The 15024-nt window shown below is 56.3% G+C and overlaps 1 protein-coding gene across 1 annotated transcript in view; it reads left to right on the top strand.

Annotated features, from left to right (window-relative positions):
* NOL4L (nucleolar protein 4 like) overlaps positions 1-15024 on the top strand; it is a 68367-nt gene that overhangs the window by 18544 nt on the left and 34799 nt on the right. The window contains exons 3-4 of the mRNA XM_075438347.1: positions 3235-3346; positions 7885-7994. Of these exons, the coding sequence (XP_075294462.1) occupies positions 3235-3346; positions 7885-7994 (222 nt within the window). The remainder of the gene's footprint in view (positions 1-3234; positions 3347-7884; positions 7995-15024) is intronic.

The following is a 15024-nucleotide window of genomic DNA, read 5'->3' as shown; positions in this document are numbered from 1 at the left end:
GCCCAGTATCGCTGATGGGCGAGGGGATCTTTGCCCAGTCCCCTGCGCGCTCTGCTCCGTGCCAGCTGCCTCCCTGGGCCGCAGGGGAATGTCTGGCGTGGCCCCAAAGGGCAGGAGCAGCCAGAAAGGGGGACTGGGGCACGGCCGGAGCCCACCCCTCTGCCCCGGCCTGCTGGGTGCCCTCACCAGCCCGTCCTGGGTTTCCTGCACTACAAAATGGAGGCAGGCACCGAGCTGAGTCTCGTCAGGTCTCGTCAGGATGCTGAGAGCCAGCTCTATCCATCCTGAAACCACTCTAGTTAGGTCAGGAATAATTTAGCTTGAAGTGTGCTTCTCCAGGGAGCTTGCTGTTTCTCCTGACTCTGCACAGCCCTCCGATGCAAACGTTTGGGCTCCCCTTTTACAAGAAGAGCTGAATTTACTGTCCAAGCCCGAGCTACTCCCTTGAATCCCGCAGCCCTAAGGACCAGGTCGCTTAGAGACAGAAGTGGCTGGCTGGCAGCTCGTGTCTCTGGTGTATACATCATCCCGGAGAGGTCTGTGCAGCCTGCCCCGGTCGCTGCGACGATGCCTGAGGTGCTGCAGGGCTCGGTGCGCTGCCGGAGCTGCTCAGGGCTGGGCTCTGTCCTGCCTGCCCTGCCTGCCCGTGGCCCTGCGCCCAGCCACGCCGTTGGCACTGGCCGTGCGGGAGGGCTGCAGGGCAGGGAGCCCGGCGAGCAGGGCTCTGTGCTCCCCGCTCACGGCATCGCTCCGTGCTCTGCCCCAGGGGCCAGGGGCCGGGGTGCACGCTGACCCCCGGCCGGGGGCCGGTGACCTCTTTGTAGTCTGGGAGGGGAGGGAGGGGGGACGCAGCCCCACCAGCACGACCACAATTCAAAAACTACCCGCTCATTTCCCTAGCAGACCGCCCCGACCCTAATTCCCTTAATTCCTTCGATTCCGCTCTCTGGAGGACTCCTCTGGCCCTGCGCAGCCTCGGGGGAGCGGGCTGCATCCGTCTGCTTTCCCAGGGCTGCTCGCAGCAGTCGGGGAGCTTCCCACCCCCCCCCCATCTCCCTCCGGACCCGGCAGCGTGCGGCCGGCCTCGCTCGCACCCCGCTCCCCGCAGCCGGGTCTGGAAGGGGAAACGCTGCCGAGCACGCCCCGCGCCGAGGCTGGGGTGCAGACGGGGACGCTGCCGGGGCTCCGGTGGCCGCTGCCGCTTCGCTCCCTTTCCCCGCCGCCTCTGAGCAGAGGCACTGGAGAGTTTGCCCTTGTCCGTGACCTCCGGGGAGAGGCAATCAGAAAGGGAGTTTGGATGGGAGATAACTCATCAAGGAAGCTGTCTGCTCTGCAGAGCATCAAATCAGCTGAGAAATAACAACGGTATCACTAAAATTAGCTGAGCGTTCGCAGCAGCCTGCCGGCTGGCTGGAGCAGAGGAGCCGAGGCGGGGGAACAGGGCTCGTCCCCGCGGGCAGCGCGCAGGGGCCGTTCCCTGCCTGTGCCACAGCACCACGTTCGCCACCGGCAGCTCCCAGGCCCCCAGTTTCGTGTTTCTGTGGGAGTCCCCAGCGCTTGTGCGTTGATAAACATCGCACGGAGGCAAAGGCTGAGCCGGGCATCCGCTCAGCCGCAGCAGAGCCCGGCGGGGCTGCGGGGCTCAGCAGGAGGAGAATCCCCCGAGGACCCGGCGCTGCATCCTCCATTTGGGCGGCTGGGACAAGGTCCCTGCGTGAACTTTGCACGCGTCTGGCGGCAGCGTGCGTGCCAAACCTCGGGCTCTGCTGCCGCGCAGTGGAGATGAACGCCTCGCCCTCCCACCAGCGCGTCGGGCCGCCGAGCCCTCCGCCACTTCCACCTCTTCGAGAACGCTATTTTATTCCAAGCGCAAGCGTCACCCTTTCCTGTAGGGTAGAGAAACGCTTGGAATTTGGGGATTTCTAATTTTTGTTAGGAGAATAAGACGGGAGGGTGATGCCCGCTGGCCGGAGGAGGGGCACCAGGACGTCCTGGGCTGCCCTCCTGGCTCGGCCCCGTCTCCAGCCCTCGCTCGCGAGGTGTCTGGTTGCAGCCCCGCTTCCCGTTCCGAGCCCCGCTTCTGCCGGGCTCGCAGCCCCGAGGACCGGCAGAAACAATTGAATTTCTGTCTGCTTTATGACCCCACTTGTAAGTGCCGTGACCCCTGCTGGGGTCAGGGCCCCCGGTTTGGGAACTGCCGTGCTAGGACAAGTCACTTAGACCAAACAGGATGGGTGATTAGCCGTAGGAACCAGGCCCAAAGTAAGAGGTGGGCTCTCCACCTCTTAATGCCCTCCAATTAAGACCAGATGTCTTCCTGGAAGACGTTTCAGGCAAAGCATGGGCTGCTGGGCTGTAGGAGAACCTGGGTGAAATTCCCTGGCTTGTGCTACACGGAAGGTCAGACTCCGTGATTTGATGGCCTGTTATGGCCTTAGAGAAATCTACATTAAAATTGCCTCATTCCTTCTCCAAATAACCTAGGCTTGGTCTTTAGAAACGCTGTAGAACTGCTGCTGGCAGGGATGCGTTGGGCTCGTAGGACTCTGATAGCCAGGTGCCTTCTGTGGGTGCTTAGGTCTGGCTGGAGTGTTGAGCTGCAAGCATCCCACTTTTAAATATTTGTCCTTAGCTTTTCCTCATCTGTGAAATACAAATATCCCGCAAAGGTTCAGGAGACTTAATTCATTACTGTTTGTAAAAATGTTTTTAATTCCTCAGATAAAATATATTGCAGAAGTGCAAAGTATTATTAACAGTAATTGATTGTCATTGTGGGAAGCAGCGACCTGCCCTTAGGAAAGATTAATGGATTCTCCAGGTTACTGGTGTGATGGTAATTAACAATGCAAACAGAGCTGACGAGACCTTGCTTTCTCGTTTGATTCTTACGTGTTTGTAGCTTTGCTCTTCCCAGACTCCGAGGGGGAGTGGGAAGGAGTTTCTGGGAAGGAGTGGCTGCGCAGGGAGCCCAAAGGTCTGTCCCTGTGCCTCGCGGTGCCTCCCGGACACCCCAGTTACGCTCCCCGAATGTTCCTCCAGCAGCAGCTGCTCCGGAGGGAGGGCTGCAGGGATCCCAGAGCTGGGCTGGAGGGAGCGGTGGGTCGCTGTCCGTCGTTGATGTTCTTGGCTGGGCTGAGCAGGCGAGGTGGGAGGGTACCCGTGGGCCCCGCGCCCGGCTCGCCCTTCACCGTTCCTTGCCCAGGACAGACAGCCGTCTCGTTGTTTTCCCAGATTGCAGAGACCTATGCTTTCCTCCCGAGAGAAGCTGTGACCAGGTTCCTGATGAGCTGCACCGAGTGCCAGAAGAGGATGCATTTCAACTCCAACGGACTGGAGCCCAAAGGTGAGGCAAAGGAATTCTGCCAGCAGAGCTGACGCAGCACTTCGTACCAGCACGGTGTCCCCGACAGCGGTCGGATGCTGCCCCATCGACGAGGTGCTGCGTAACCTCGGGCCTTTCCTGACCTGTGTTACTTTTCATGCAGTTCTAGAGCCAGGCTGAAAGAACTGCTGAAATCTGGTTTATCCGTCACTGTTTTCAGCTCAGAGAGCGGAAGCAGTCCAGATTTCTTTCTGAGCTTCCCCAGTGCAACTGGACAAAGCGTGGGTCTAAGATGTTGCAGATAGGTCTGCGATCAACCCGTAATCGTATGGGGGTGGAAGCTTCCATTTCCAAAAAAAAACATGACCTACAGTTTTTCCTTTCAACTATTAATTTTGTAGTGAACGACACTGAATGTCTGAATAACTGAAGTTTCTGATAAAGAAGTAATTTGCAGTAATTAATAGATATGCACATCGTGATCCTATTTTTGATAACAGACGGTTTTTTGGTAATCAAAGATGTATTATGCCTGTGTACACAACCAGTTAGCGTGGCCACTGTGGTGGTTGGCTCTTAATGGTTCTTTTGTAAACGGAACCAGTCCGCAGCTCCTAGACCGAAGAGACAGAAGCAGTGCAGAAGATGGGACCAGGTTTTCTTCCAGAGCAAATGGTCAGGGTTGATGTTTGTGTGCTTTTTTCTGAATGACAAACTTGTTTTTGTGATGAAGGGCAAAGCACCAAACTAGCGCTGAGAGGTCGCACCCAACAGAATTGCTTCTTTGGAAACGCGTAAGCAGGCTCCAGAGAGTGCGACTGTTTCAAAACTGTGAAGGCGAAGGGGCTCGTTGGCAGCTCTTACCAAGCAGAGAAGCTGAATTAAATGAGCGAAAGACCCAACAATGGAAAGTTTGTAGTATTAAATACCAGTTTCCGACTGCTTACTGCGAGGAGCAGAGCTCGGGACAGCCCAGAGGTTCCGTTTCAGTGGGTTCGGTGGGCCGGCTGTCCAGAGCTCGTTACTGAGACGCTGCATACTTGTTACACTTTTTAGAATCTCTCCCAGATAATCCTTTGTGACATTTATTAGCCCAAGCTCTGCTGCCACAGCACTCCCTGCTCTGCCAGCCAAGGGCCCGATCCCTCGCTCCAGTAGGTCAAGAGGAGTGTTGGCCTTTGGCCTCGCCGGGAGCAAAGCTGCCCTTCGCACTGGTTGCGCCGCGTCCATCACCGGTGCCGTTCCGAGCACTGAGGCTGCAGCGGTGGGCTCGTGGGCGGGCAGGGCGATGGGGTGAGCCAGGCCAGCGAGGACGCCGCCTCTTGGCTTGACCCGAAGCGGGACGCTGCGCTGAACGCCTGGCACCAGCCGAGCTGTCCGCCCCGGCGCTTGGGATCCCCATTCAGGAGGCAGCTGAGGGACGGGGTCGTTGCTCCTTCAGGGCTCACCTCCTGCCCACCCACCGTCCCCACATCGCCCGTGCCTCCCGCAGCGACGCAGCACCCGGCCCGGCTCGGAGGCAGCTCAGAGAGCAGAAGGTGCCCAGGGCCCTCCCCGGAGCAGTCACAGCTGTGGAAACGGCGATCAGGGCTGAAATCTGGCTGTCCTGAGCACATTTATAAATTAATAGCAATTATAAATTATCTTCATAAAGCTTCCCGCCTTACCAGTTCCCTGAAAAATAAATCAAACGGAAAACAAAGGATCCTGCCCATAAAAAGTCCTGCTTCTTACCCACCAGGAATGGGAGGACAGGAGCGCTTTTCTGCTCTGAATAGCACCTAAAGAGTGACTAAGTACCTGTGAAAACGCATGGAGTAGATTAGATAAGGTCACTTTTACTGGGGAAGAGTGTCTGATTTCACTAATATATATTCAGGAATTTATTGGGAGCAAATCACCTAAAAAAAGCATGGGGGTTGTAGGAGAATTACCTGGGTGTGTGCACGTGCAGATGCAGACACAGGCGTATATAGGTAAAGTTGAACTCAGTAAGATGAAAAAATTGGAGTCATTACCATCTCTTCCTACTTTTCTTGTCCATTAAACAAATCTGAACACATTTCATTTGTGATCACAAAAATCCCGAATGAAACGTATCTGACATCAAACCCTGCGGGGCACCCACATAATTCATGAAAGCAAATTGTCGTGCTTGTGGGAAGCTTTAAACGTCGCTGGACTTCACTGCAAGCTCTTTCCACTGGTCTTCGGTTGGGACCGATGCTGGTGGAGCCACACAAGCGGGGAGTTGGGCTCGAAACCACCTCGCTCTGACCCATTCTGCCTGTTCCGTCTGTGTCGAACTCGTGGGGCATGTGATACAGAGAGCGTCTTGAAAAAAGGGCTAGAGGCTTCCAGTAGCCCCTCTTGTGACGAGGGATGTGAGGATTGTTCCCGTGGAGCCCCCCAGGCCTTTGAAAACAAAGCTTTTCTTTATTTTCCAGTTAGCTTAAAAAAAGGGGTTTGGTTTCTTTCTTTCAAGCTCCTATCTGTTGCAAATTCACAGTAAATTTGTGGCTGCTAATGGCAGTTTACCAGATTTACTTCAGGATAGTTGCAGGCAGGATCTCAGCACCAAAGATCATCTGCCTCCCTCTTCCTCCCCGCGTGAGGATGCTGAGCTGCTGCTGCTGAGCCTCATTCATTTCTGCCGCACTGAACTACTCAGCGAGGGATGGCAGGAGGGCGACGCATCACCCTCAGAGCTCTGAAGGACTCCCCTCCTCCACGCCCCTGCTTCCAGGAAAGAGCAGCTCTACCTTGGTTACTCTTAGCAAATGCTTTCCTAAACTCTGCTTAAAGACTCGGATATCGAGGACCCCAGCCAGCCCGGGTAGGCAGCAGATTTTGTTCCTGGGAGCTGTTTCCCCTTTCCCCGCAGAGCCAGACGGCGAGAAGCTCCCCTTGCGCTGGGGTCTGAGCCTCTTTGCATCTCAAAGTAACGTCCTGGCGCAGAATAGTGTTTTATTTTGGGTGCTTGATACAGAGAGATGTAGCAGTGCTCTTGATGAATCTGTAGGTCGGAGCAGGGCAGAGACCGCTGACGTACCGCGGGGAGAACAGAGGGGAGGAATCAGTTCACAAGGTTCCTGAGAGCTTTGCCTCTTCGCGTTCGAGCGCGCTGATGGCCTGAGCAGCTCTGGCCACCCGTTCCTGCACCCACAGCTTCAGCTGCCCGGGGTGAATTAGATGGACCTGGAAAAAAAGCATTGCATTTCCACGGACCCAGTTAGCATCCTGATAGAGAAGCTTTGCAAAAGCCGATGTGATGTTTCAGTCAGTCACGGAGAGTTTTTGGGTCAGGTCACTTCTTCATCAGGCGTGATGGAACGGGTGTCCAGAGGTGTGAGGCGTCCTCAGCTCTGCGGAGTTTCACCGGGATTTTTTGATATTCAGCATTTCTGAAAAGCAGGCCCATTATGTTTGGGTTGATGGGTTTTCTAAGGTGCTGTAAAACATTTTGTGAAGGCTCTTTTTCAAGGGGCTGTGTCAGAGGTGCCAGTGAAACCAGTGACCCCAGAAAATGCAAGCCAGACGGGGAGTTTCAGAGATGGGAACGGAAACCCCCCACCATCGGTTCACCTTCAGCTCCTGGAAATCCTTCTTCCCCGTCCGTTGTTGCTTAAGCTCCCTTTCCAGTGGACACCACACGTCCCTGCGGAGCGTGCTGGAAGGCTGGATTAATTCTCCACACTTGCTTCTGCCTGTACTGAGGACAGAGAAATCTTCCCTTTAGCCAGCAGCCATCCCTGTGGGAAGCGACAACGTTCCCCTTGAGCAGACCCGTTGCCCGAGCCGGTAAATTCAGGGTTAGCAGAGATAATTCTAGCGGCCTTTGTGGCCGACGTGGAGAGCTCACGGGGTCCACAGTGGTGATGGCAGAGCTGACGCATCTTTGAGAATTCAGAAAAGTCATGGAGAATTTGCTTTATGGGGCTGGCTCGACACGACGCGCTGCAGGAGCGGTCGGAACCTCGAGCCATCTCCAGAGCTCAGTGTGATGCAGCCAGAGGAATCAACAGGAACGATTTAAATTAAAGATCTTTAAAATTAAGTTTGTGTTTTAATGAGGGTGTTAAAAATAATCTTCATCACCAGATAGAGATACTTAATAAGTTGCCTTAATGTTAACTCCTACCTGAGGGAATCCCAGCAAAACTGGCGAGACTTTGCAATGCTAAAGCAAGCTGCAGATGTAGCCTTGTTCATCAGCCTCTGCGTAAATCCCATTGCATGGAAGCGCTTCTGAGGCATCGGCAGGACTCGCCTTCTTCCTCTGCTGCATTCTGGTTTGGTAGACTGAAAAATTATATATTATGAGTCGTCTTTTCTGCAGGTGACAGCGATGCTTTTTTCTTTTTTCCAAAACAACATCTGTTCTGTGATTATGTTCTTGGTGGGGTCGTTCTTATGGGAACCTGAGCTCAGCGGGCAGCAGCTCTAGCTAGGGCTTTTAAATGCTTCAAAATACGTGTATTTAACAATGCTGAGAACACAGCACAGGTTTGTGCCTGCACAGCCCCCTGTCTAAAGAAAGTTTTCCCTCTGTTCTTCAGAGAGCGAGCCACCTTCCTCTTTGGTGTCTGGAATCATTGACTACAACATGCCCCTCACCTCTACCTACCTGAAGCAGATGAAGCTGCGGGTGATGAATTCGCAGGAACAGGTGAGCCGTGCTCCGGGCGCAGCGTGGTGCGAGGTGGGAGCGGCTTGCTGCCCGCGCTGACGGGGCGACGGCAGGGCCTGCTGCTCGGCACCTCCGTTCTTGGAGGACGCTTTTGGAAGCGGCCGGTTTGTCCGGGCGGGTCGGGCTCTGGCCGCGAGTGTTGGCGCGTGGCGGTGGGGAGGGCACCGCGCCTCTCGTCTTCGGGCTCCGTCTGCTGCGGAGTCACGTCAGTGGAGAGGAGCGGAGATGGAGCTGATGAAGTTATGGCTTATAACAATCTGTGTGTTCTTTAGGCACACAGTTCTTCCAAGAAACCGTCTCAAAAATAAATATGGCAAATAGGAAATTGCTTCTTTACCTCCCCCTAATTGCCTGGGAGCTTTAGCAGACGGGGTCTGAAGCCCAGACCTTGCTTCGGTTGCGCCGGCGCTCTCGTGAGCTGATCGGCAGCTCGAGGGAGTTCAGCCGCGGCCGCTCCGCTCTCGTGTCAGAGTGGGAGAGGGCTCAGTTGTTTGGTGAGAGCGTTAAGCCACCGGCTTTCGATTTGGGCATGGACGGGGCAGACTGCCACAGGGTGATACCCAGGCTGTGCAATTTTCTGAAGTTCTGCAGCTGCAGAATTAGCTGTGGGAACCTCCGTGCACCATGGAAACAGTCTATAAAAAGAAAAGTATGTTTTACTTGCTCCCCACAATCTGCACTGGAAGCCAGCGCTGGATTTTCTTTCCAGCACACTGAAACCTAAACCCGAGCTCGTACACTGCTGCCAGTTGTGGAGCAGTGGGAGAGTTTGCGTTGTGCAGTGGTGGAAATCACTGCTGAGAGCTCTGACTCTGCAGGTGTGCCCGTTTGCCTCGTGGCACCGAAAGGGCCGTTGGTTAGAGCATCCATTCCCAGGGTGTAAAATGCCGGGTGTGGGTTTGCTGTCGGAAGCTGGAGGGACACCGAGCTGCTCGGGGCCTTCGGGAGCGGCACCTTCCCGCGGGAGGACAGAAGGACATCGGACAGGACGCCCTGCGGTGTTGTGGAGCGTTTTCCTTTGCGCCTGTTGGACGCTGGAGTGGGTTTAAGGGTGTGGTTGCAATAGGTTACGTTACAGTTATAGTCGAAGGCTGCTGTGTGCCAGGTTCTGCGCTGGGGCTGGGTCCGGTGCTGGAGCTGTGGACAGCTCGGGGGGCGGCTGGGCCGGGCTGGGCCGGGCTGGGCTGAGCGGGGGACACGGAGTGGGTGGGCGCGCCGCTTTGTGGCATCTGGTGGCTGTTTCAGGACCACTTTGGGGTAAACAGGACCGAAAGCTTCCATGTTCCAGCCACCTCTGGCTTGTGCAAAGTGTCGGCAGGGCCCTGGTGCGACTCTGAGCAGAGAGGCGTGGAGGGCACAGACCCTCCCGTGGTCCGTACCAGTGATAACAACCTGTGCTTCACCAAGGCAAAGGACTTGGTGGGCCATGACAGCTGACTGTGCTTTACAGCATTTGTAGAATCATAGAATCATAGGTTGGAAAAGACCTCTAAGATCATCAAGTCCAACCGTCAACCCAACCCCACCATGTGTGCTAAACCATATCCCGAAGTGCCACATCCACACGTTTTTTAAACACCTCCAGGGTGGGGATGGGGACTCCACCACCTCCCTGGGCAGCCTGGTCCAATGTCTGACCATGGCGCAGCGAGCAGGGTGCTTTCAAGTGAAGTTGGAGGCCCACAGAAGGACGGTCTGAGAGGTTTGTCCAGTTACCATTTGTGCATTTTCTGCCAGTTCCTCTTGGCTCCAAAGCTCTGTTCGAGAGCAGTGTGCTGTGAAGCTTCCTTAAACTGCTGTACCCAGTTTCCACAGGCAGAAAGCTGGGCTTGCAGTTTGATCTTGTTTCCATAACAAAAAACACCCCAGAAGCTGGCAGGCCTTAGAACTGAGTCTGGAGTTTCGAAGCTGCATGCTTAGGGGTGCTGGAGTTGAGAACTTTGCTTGGTAGTTTACAGATTTGAGAAGTTTGTACCCAAGTTTTGGTTTAGCAGTTGGCGCCGGAGCTGTCAGTAGATAGGGAGACGTAACGTGCTGCCAGCACGAACGCTCTTGAAGCTCGCTGAGATGGGACTGGAGGCAGATGTCGTACGGGAACAAAAAAGCGACCAGCTGAGGCAGCCAGCAGTTGTTGGTTTAGATCATAAATCAAACGGCTTGATGTTATTCCCTGCCTCTAAAGTTTTTCTTTTCCTGAGGTCTCACTGGTATGTTGCCGTGCAGCTTTCTAAGCTTTGCAAGCTGTAGCAGCCCAGGGAAAAACCTACTTGGAAGAAGTAAAATTTGCCGTGCAGTGTCTTAATGAAACTGATATGTGAGAGCAAAAATATGAGAGATCAGTCTTACCGCTCGGACGTGTGAGGCGGTGAAGCCTCCCGTCAGACCTGGAGGTGACGCCGGTCTGGGGAGGACACGGGCGGCTGGACCCAGCGGGCCGTGGGTGCCGCCCGTTCCGAGGTGCGGGAGGCTGCCCGGCGTCCCCTGGGGACACCAGCCCATGCTCCCGAGGCAGCTGCTAGCGCTGAAGTCGGTGGGAAGAAAATGGATGCAGTAAGCTCGATGCCAGGCTGCAGTCCCACCACCGAGCGTTGCCCTGCCGGTGTCTTCCCGCTGCGCGCTTTGCGCTGGGAACGCGGCGGCACCAGCCCTCCGTCCTGGAGCCTCCCGGCAGCCGTGGAGCGCGGGCTGGGTGCCGCGGGCTGCGGCTCGCCCTCGGCCCAGGGCGGGAGCCTTCGGGCTGGGGAGCTGCGGCTGTTGGGGCTCCAGATGTTACAAACCGCAGTGGTCCTCCAGAGGTGACAGGAATAGCTCGGACTTTGCTGCAGTCTGAAGCAGAGGAAGTTCCAGCTGAACCCGAGGAAGAACTTCTTCCCTCTGAGGGTGCTGGAGCCCTGGCCCAGGCTGCCCAGGGAGGCTGTGGAGTCTCCTTCTCTGGAGATATTCAAGACCCGCCTGGACAAGGTCCTGTGCAGCCTGCTCTGGGTGACCCTGCTTGGGCAGGGGGTTGGACTAGAGGACCCACAGAGGTCCCTTCCAACCCCGAACATTCTGGGATTCTGTGATTCTGTGATACAGATGCAAAACGGGAAGAAAATGCAACCCGCTTGTTAGGTTTGCTTGCGCTCCACAGACACACGTTGCGTGGTTTTCGTGTATCAGCGCTCACAAAGCGATGTGGGCTCCTCCCCGGCTCAGCCGTGCCGCCGTGCCGCCCCGCGCTCGGTGACGCTTCGTTGCGGTAACGGAAAGAAACGAAGCAGCGGGCTCGCGTTCGACGTGGCTGCGGCCAAAGCAGGTATTTGTATGCAGCGGCACCGGGAGGAACTTGCTTCACTTGGGGTAACAATGAAGGAATTTATGCCAAAGTGGCCTTTTAACTTCATTATTCAGGGGAAAAAAGTGTGCGTGTAACTGTAATTTATTGGTGCTGTTAAGCACGTCACTGCTAGGGCAGCAGTGTCTCCTGGAGGAAGCGCAGCCAGAAGAACCTTGGAGAAAGCCTTTTCTCTCTGCGTAGGGACAGAAACCCGTCGGGAGAGGAGCTCTTGGCATGGCTGCTCACAAAGTGAAGAGTTCCTGCAGAACAGATTTCAATTGATTTCTTGGAGTCAGTGCACTTATTCCAGCATGACAGAAGACAGCTGTGACCCACGTTGCTCGAACCGGGCTCAGCAGAACACACTGGGCATTTTGGGCATTTTTAAGGCATTTTGGAGCCCCTGGGGTGGGGTCTTCCTCCCTTCCCGCTTCGTACCAATTCTCACGCGTCTGGGAAGAATCAGGCCCCGCACCCTTCGCCCAGAGCGCCGAGTTGGCCGACTGTCAGGGTATCTGCTGAGGCATTAAAGCGCCTCTGAACTTCTGACCTTCCCAATCTAGCAGCAGAAAGGAACGAGAAGAAGATATTTGATATTTATCTATAATGATTCTTCTGCCTCATTTTCAAACGCTGAATATTACCATTTTTAAATGATTGGTTATCAGAGTTTATTGCAGTCATTTTCCAGACAATCTTTTCTGTCTTATTCAAACTCAGCCTCGGGTTTGTTTTCACGCCACACCGTTGGGCGTGATTTCCACGGGGGGCTGGTGGAATGTGAAGATTTGAAAAGCACGAATCCCAGCACTGAGATGCCAGGCTCGCTCCCTGCTCTGGAGACGTTGCTGCTACCTTGGCAGACACACTCCAGGGCCGTGTAACCAGGTTTAAGTGATACAGAAACATTTTCAAAGGTTGCTTCCATGGCTGCTGACAGAAGGTCGTGCAATCAGTGAGTGGCAGGAGCTGCTCTTGGATGGGGAATCACACGAGCGCTGCTCGTGTTGCTATGGCTTTGCTGCGCTGGCTTGTGAGCATCTGAGAGGGACGGAGCCTTGTCCTGCACCGTCACCCACGCCACCCGTCCCGTCACTTCCCCGTACGCCCGGGCCGTGTGGCGGGGCGTGGACGTACCGTGGGTTTCAGTGTCTGAGCCCAAAGAGCGGGGTGGTCCGGGGAGGGTCCTGTGGGTGTACAGGCTGTTGGCTTCCTCCTCTGCAGGACGGGGAGCTCACGGAGCCTGGTTTGCAGCGTGCAGCCCTCCTCCTTCCCCTCGGCCGGCGCCCTGGTCCCCCGTCACTGTGTTTGCTCACTTCGGTGTCTCGGAAGGCTCCGACACTACCGCAACAGCGAAGATGCAGCTTCCCCTGGCAGCTCGCTTGCTTCCTGCTGCTTCAGCTCCGTCTCCGTGCCAGTCTCGGCTGTGCGGAGCTGGCACGGGGGAGGCAGCGGAGGGAAGCGAGCGGCTGCGGGAGAGGGCACGCTGGGTTTTCCTTTTCAGTCTTGAAGTTCACTAGTGAGAGTTGCAGACATCTCGTTTCGCTTGGTCCAGAGACGAGAACCAAATCTGGCAGAGCTGGCAGCCGCCGCGCGAGATCCGGGACCTGGGTTTGTCTGTCTGAGTGCTTGGTGAAGGGACCCTGGAGAAGCGCTGCGTGTGTTCATGGATGTGCAGAGCAGGCAGAAGCAGGCAGTCAGTACTGGGAAGGAAGTGGGATGATGCGTTTGCATCACATGAGGATGATAAGGTACTTCCCAGCCCATTAAAGCGGGTGTTAAACATCTCCAGGAATAGATATCTCTAAATCAACTTGACGAGGTTACTCTCTTTCAAGAGGCCTTTCCTTGGCTTGGGAAGATCTTTGTTCACCGATCTTCATTTTTAAGGCATTTTGAAGCGCTGGAGAAAGTCCCTGAATACACCTTTACACGCAGAAGAAAAGTGAATGTTGGCTGTGGGAACAGTGAGGCACCGTGACCGTGGTGGCTTGAAACACAGATCGAATCCCTGCGGTGAAGCCTTGCTCGTGGGTCTGCACCCGCTGGTGGAGATGCAGCTTCTGCTGCCAGCATGGCCTTCTCCTGGCAGAGCCGAGTCCTGCCCTCAGCGAGGGACGCTGGCCAGGCAGCTCCGCCCTCGTTCTTCGCTGGCGAGGATGGTTTAGCAGAACTTTCATCCTTGGCCTCAGCGGCTCCTGAGGTGCGGGAGGTCAGATGATCACACCATTTAGCCTGGTTCCAGACTGGTGTGAATGGCTGCCTTTCACTGAAGGTCAACCCATTTTTGTTACTGGAATTAACTCTGACGTTCCCAGCTCGTAAAAACTTCAGAGCTTTTATTTCCCGTTGTGTCGATCTTTCGGTGCTTTTCCCAGCGTAGCTGCACGACGGGTGAGCTCGGTGTTTGTTCAGTGCGGCGCTCAGCGCCGGCAGAATCACAGAATGACAGAGTGGTCGGGGTTGGCAGGGACCTCTGGGGTCACCCAGCCCAACCGCCTGCCCAAGCAGGGTCACCCAGAGCAGGGGGCACAGCACCGCGGCCAGGCGGGGCTGGAATATCTCCAGAGAAGGAGACTCCACAGCCTCCCTGGGCAGCCTGGGCCAGGGCTCCGGCACCCTCAGAGGGAAGAAGTTCTTCCTCGGGTTCAGACGGGTTGAGACCCCAGCTTGGGCTGGCGGGGCCAAACCCTGCCCCTGCAGCTCATCTGCCGGTGAGGTGTGATGCCAAGGCCCTGACCCTGCGCGGTTTGGGGGAAAATCACATTATTTTCTGTAAGAAAGGTGTTCAATCAAGTGGCATTGCCCGCTTCCAGTGACGCTGGGCACAATTCATCCTCCTCAACTGCTCAGGCGTGTTTAGTTGCTGCGTGCGACTGGTCTGGCCCCTTGTCCCCACTGGTAGCTGCGCACCGGCGGAGAGACGCTGATCCCTGTCCCCCTCGCTGTTCCCTTCCCTGGGACGTTGCGCGGCTGAACTGAGGGACCGGAGGAGTGGCCGGGGGACGCGGAGGCGTTCGTCTCGCTCTCGGTGGTCGCCGTGCCGGGGAGGGCAGCAGCAGGGCATGGCAGCCCGGGTGCGAGCGGGAGCGTGCGCTGGGAGCCCGGGCGGAGGGACGGCTCGGTGGCCCTCGGCTGGGGAGCGCGGGGTCCCCGGCGCTGGCGGCAGTGACTCCGCAGAGCCCGGTGCTGCGCAGACGTCGGGTCCCGCGCTGGCTGGCCCTCGCAGGGCCCGGCTGGGCTGCCCGCTCTCCGCAGCAAGGAGCTGCTGCTGTGGGGCCGAGCCCGCCGTGGGTGATGGCAGCCCTCCGCCTGCCCCGGAGCACGCTGCGGGCCGGGCGGGCTGCCGAAGCCGAGCTGCTTGGGCCCATCGCTGGGAACGCCGAACGAGCAGGGCCAGAAATCGCATTATCTTTCTTCACTTCATCGTTGCTTCCCAGTGCCTCCTCTCCTCGGTGAGGAGAGACGCTGCCCGTTCCCCGTGCGGCAACTGGCATCAAGGCAGCAGCTCCCAGGGGAACTGGAAACAAAGTTTTGGTCCAGGTCCAGTAAAGTGGGGCTGGGAAACATGGCCAGGGGCAAGAGTAGAGACCTGTACCGCACGGTGATGAAAGCACGTAGCGTCCGCGGAACAGTCTCGTGGATCCCGTTCATTTATCCCGTACCTGCAGAAAGCTCCGCGCCGGGGAGGTT

Source organism: Opisthocomus hoazin, chromosome 18, assembly GCF_030867145.1.
Source record: "Opisthocomus hoazin isolate bOpiHoa1 chromosome 18, bOpiHoa1.hap1, whole genome shotgun sequence".
Classification (NCBI taxonomy): Eukaryota; Metazoa; Chordata; class Aves; order Opisthocomiformes; family Opisthocomidae; genus Opisthocomus; species Opisthocomus hoazin.
Note: the sequence above shows the minus strand (reverse complement) of the source record. Positions and strands in the feature narration are given on the sequence as shown.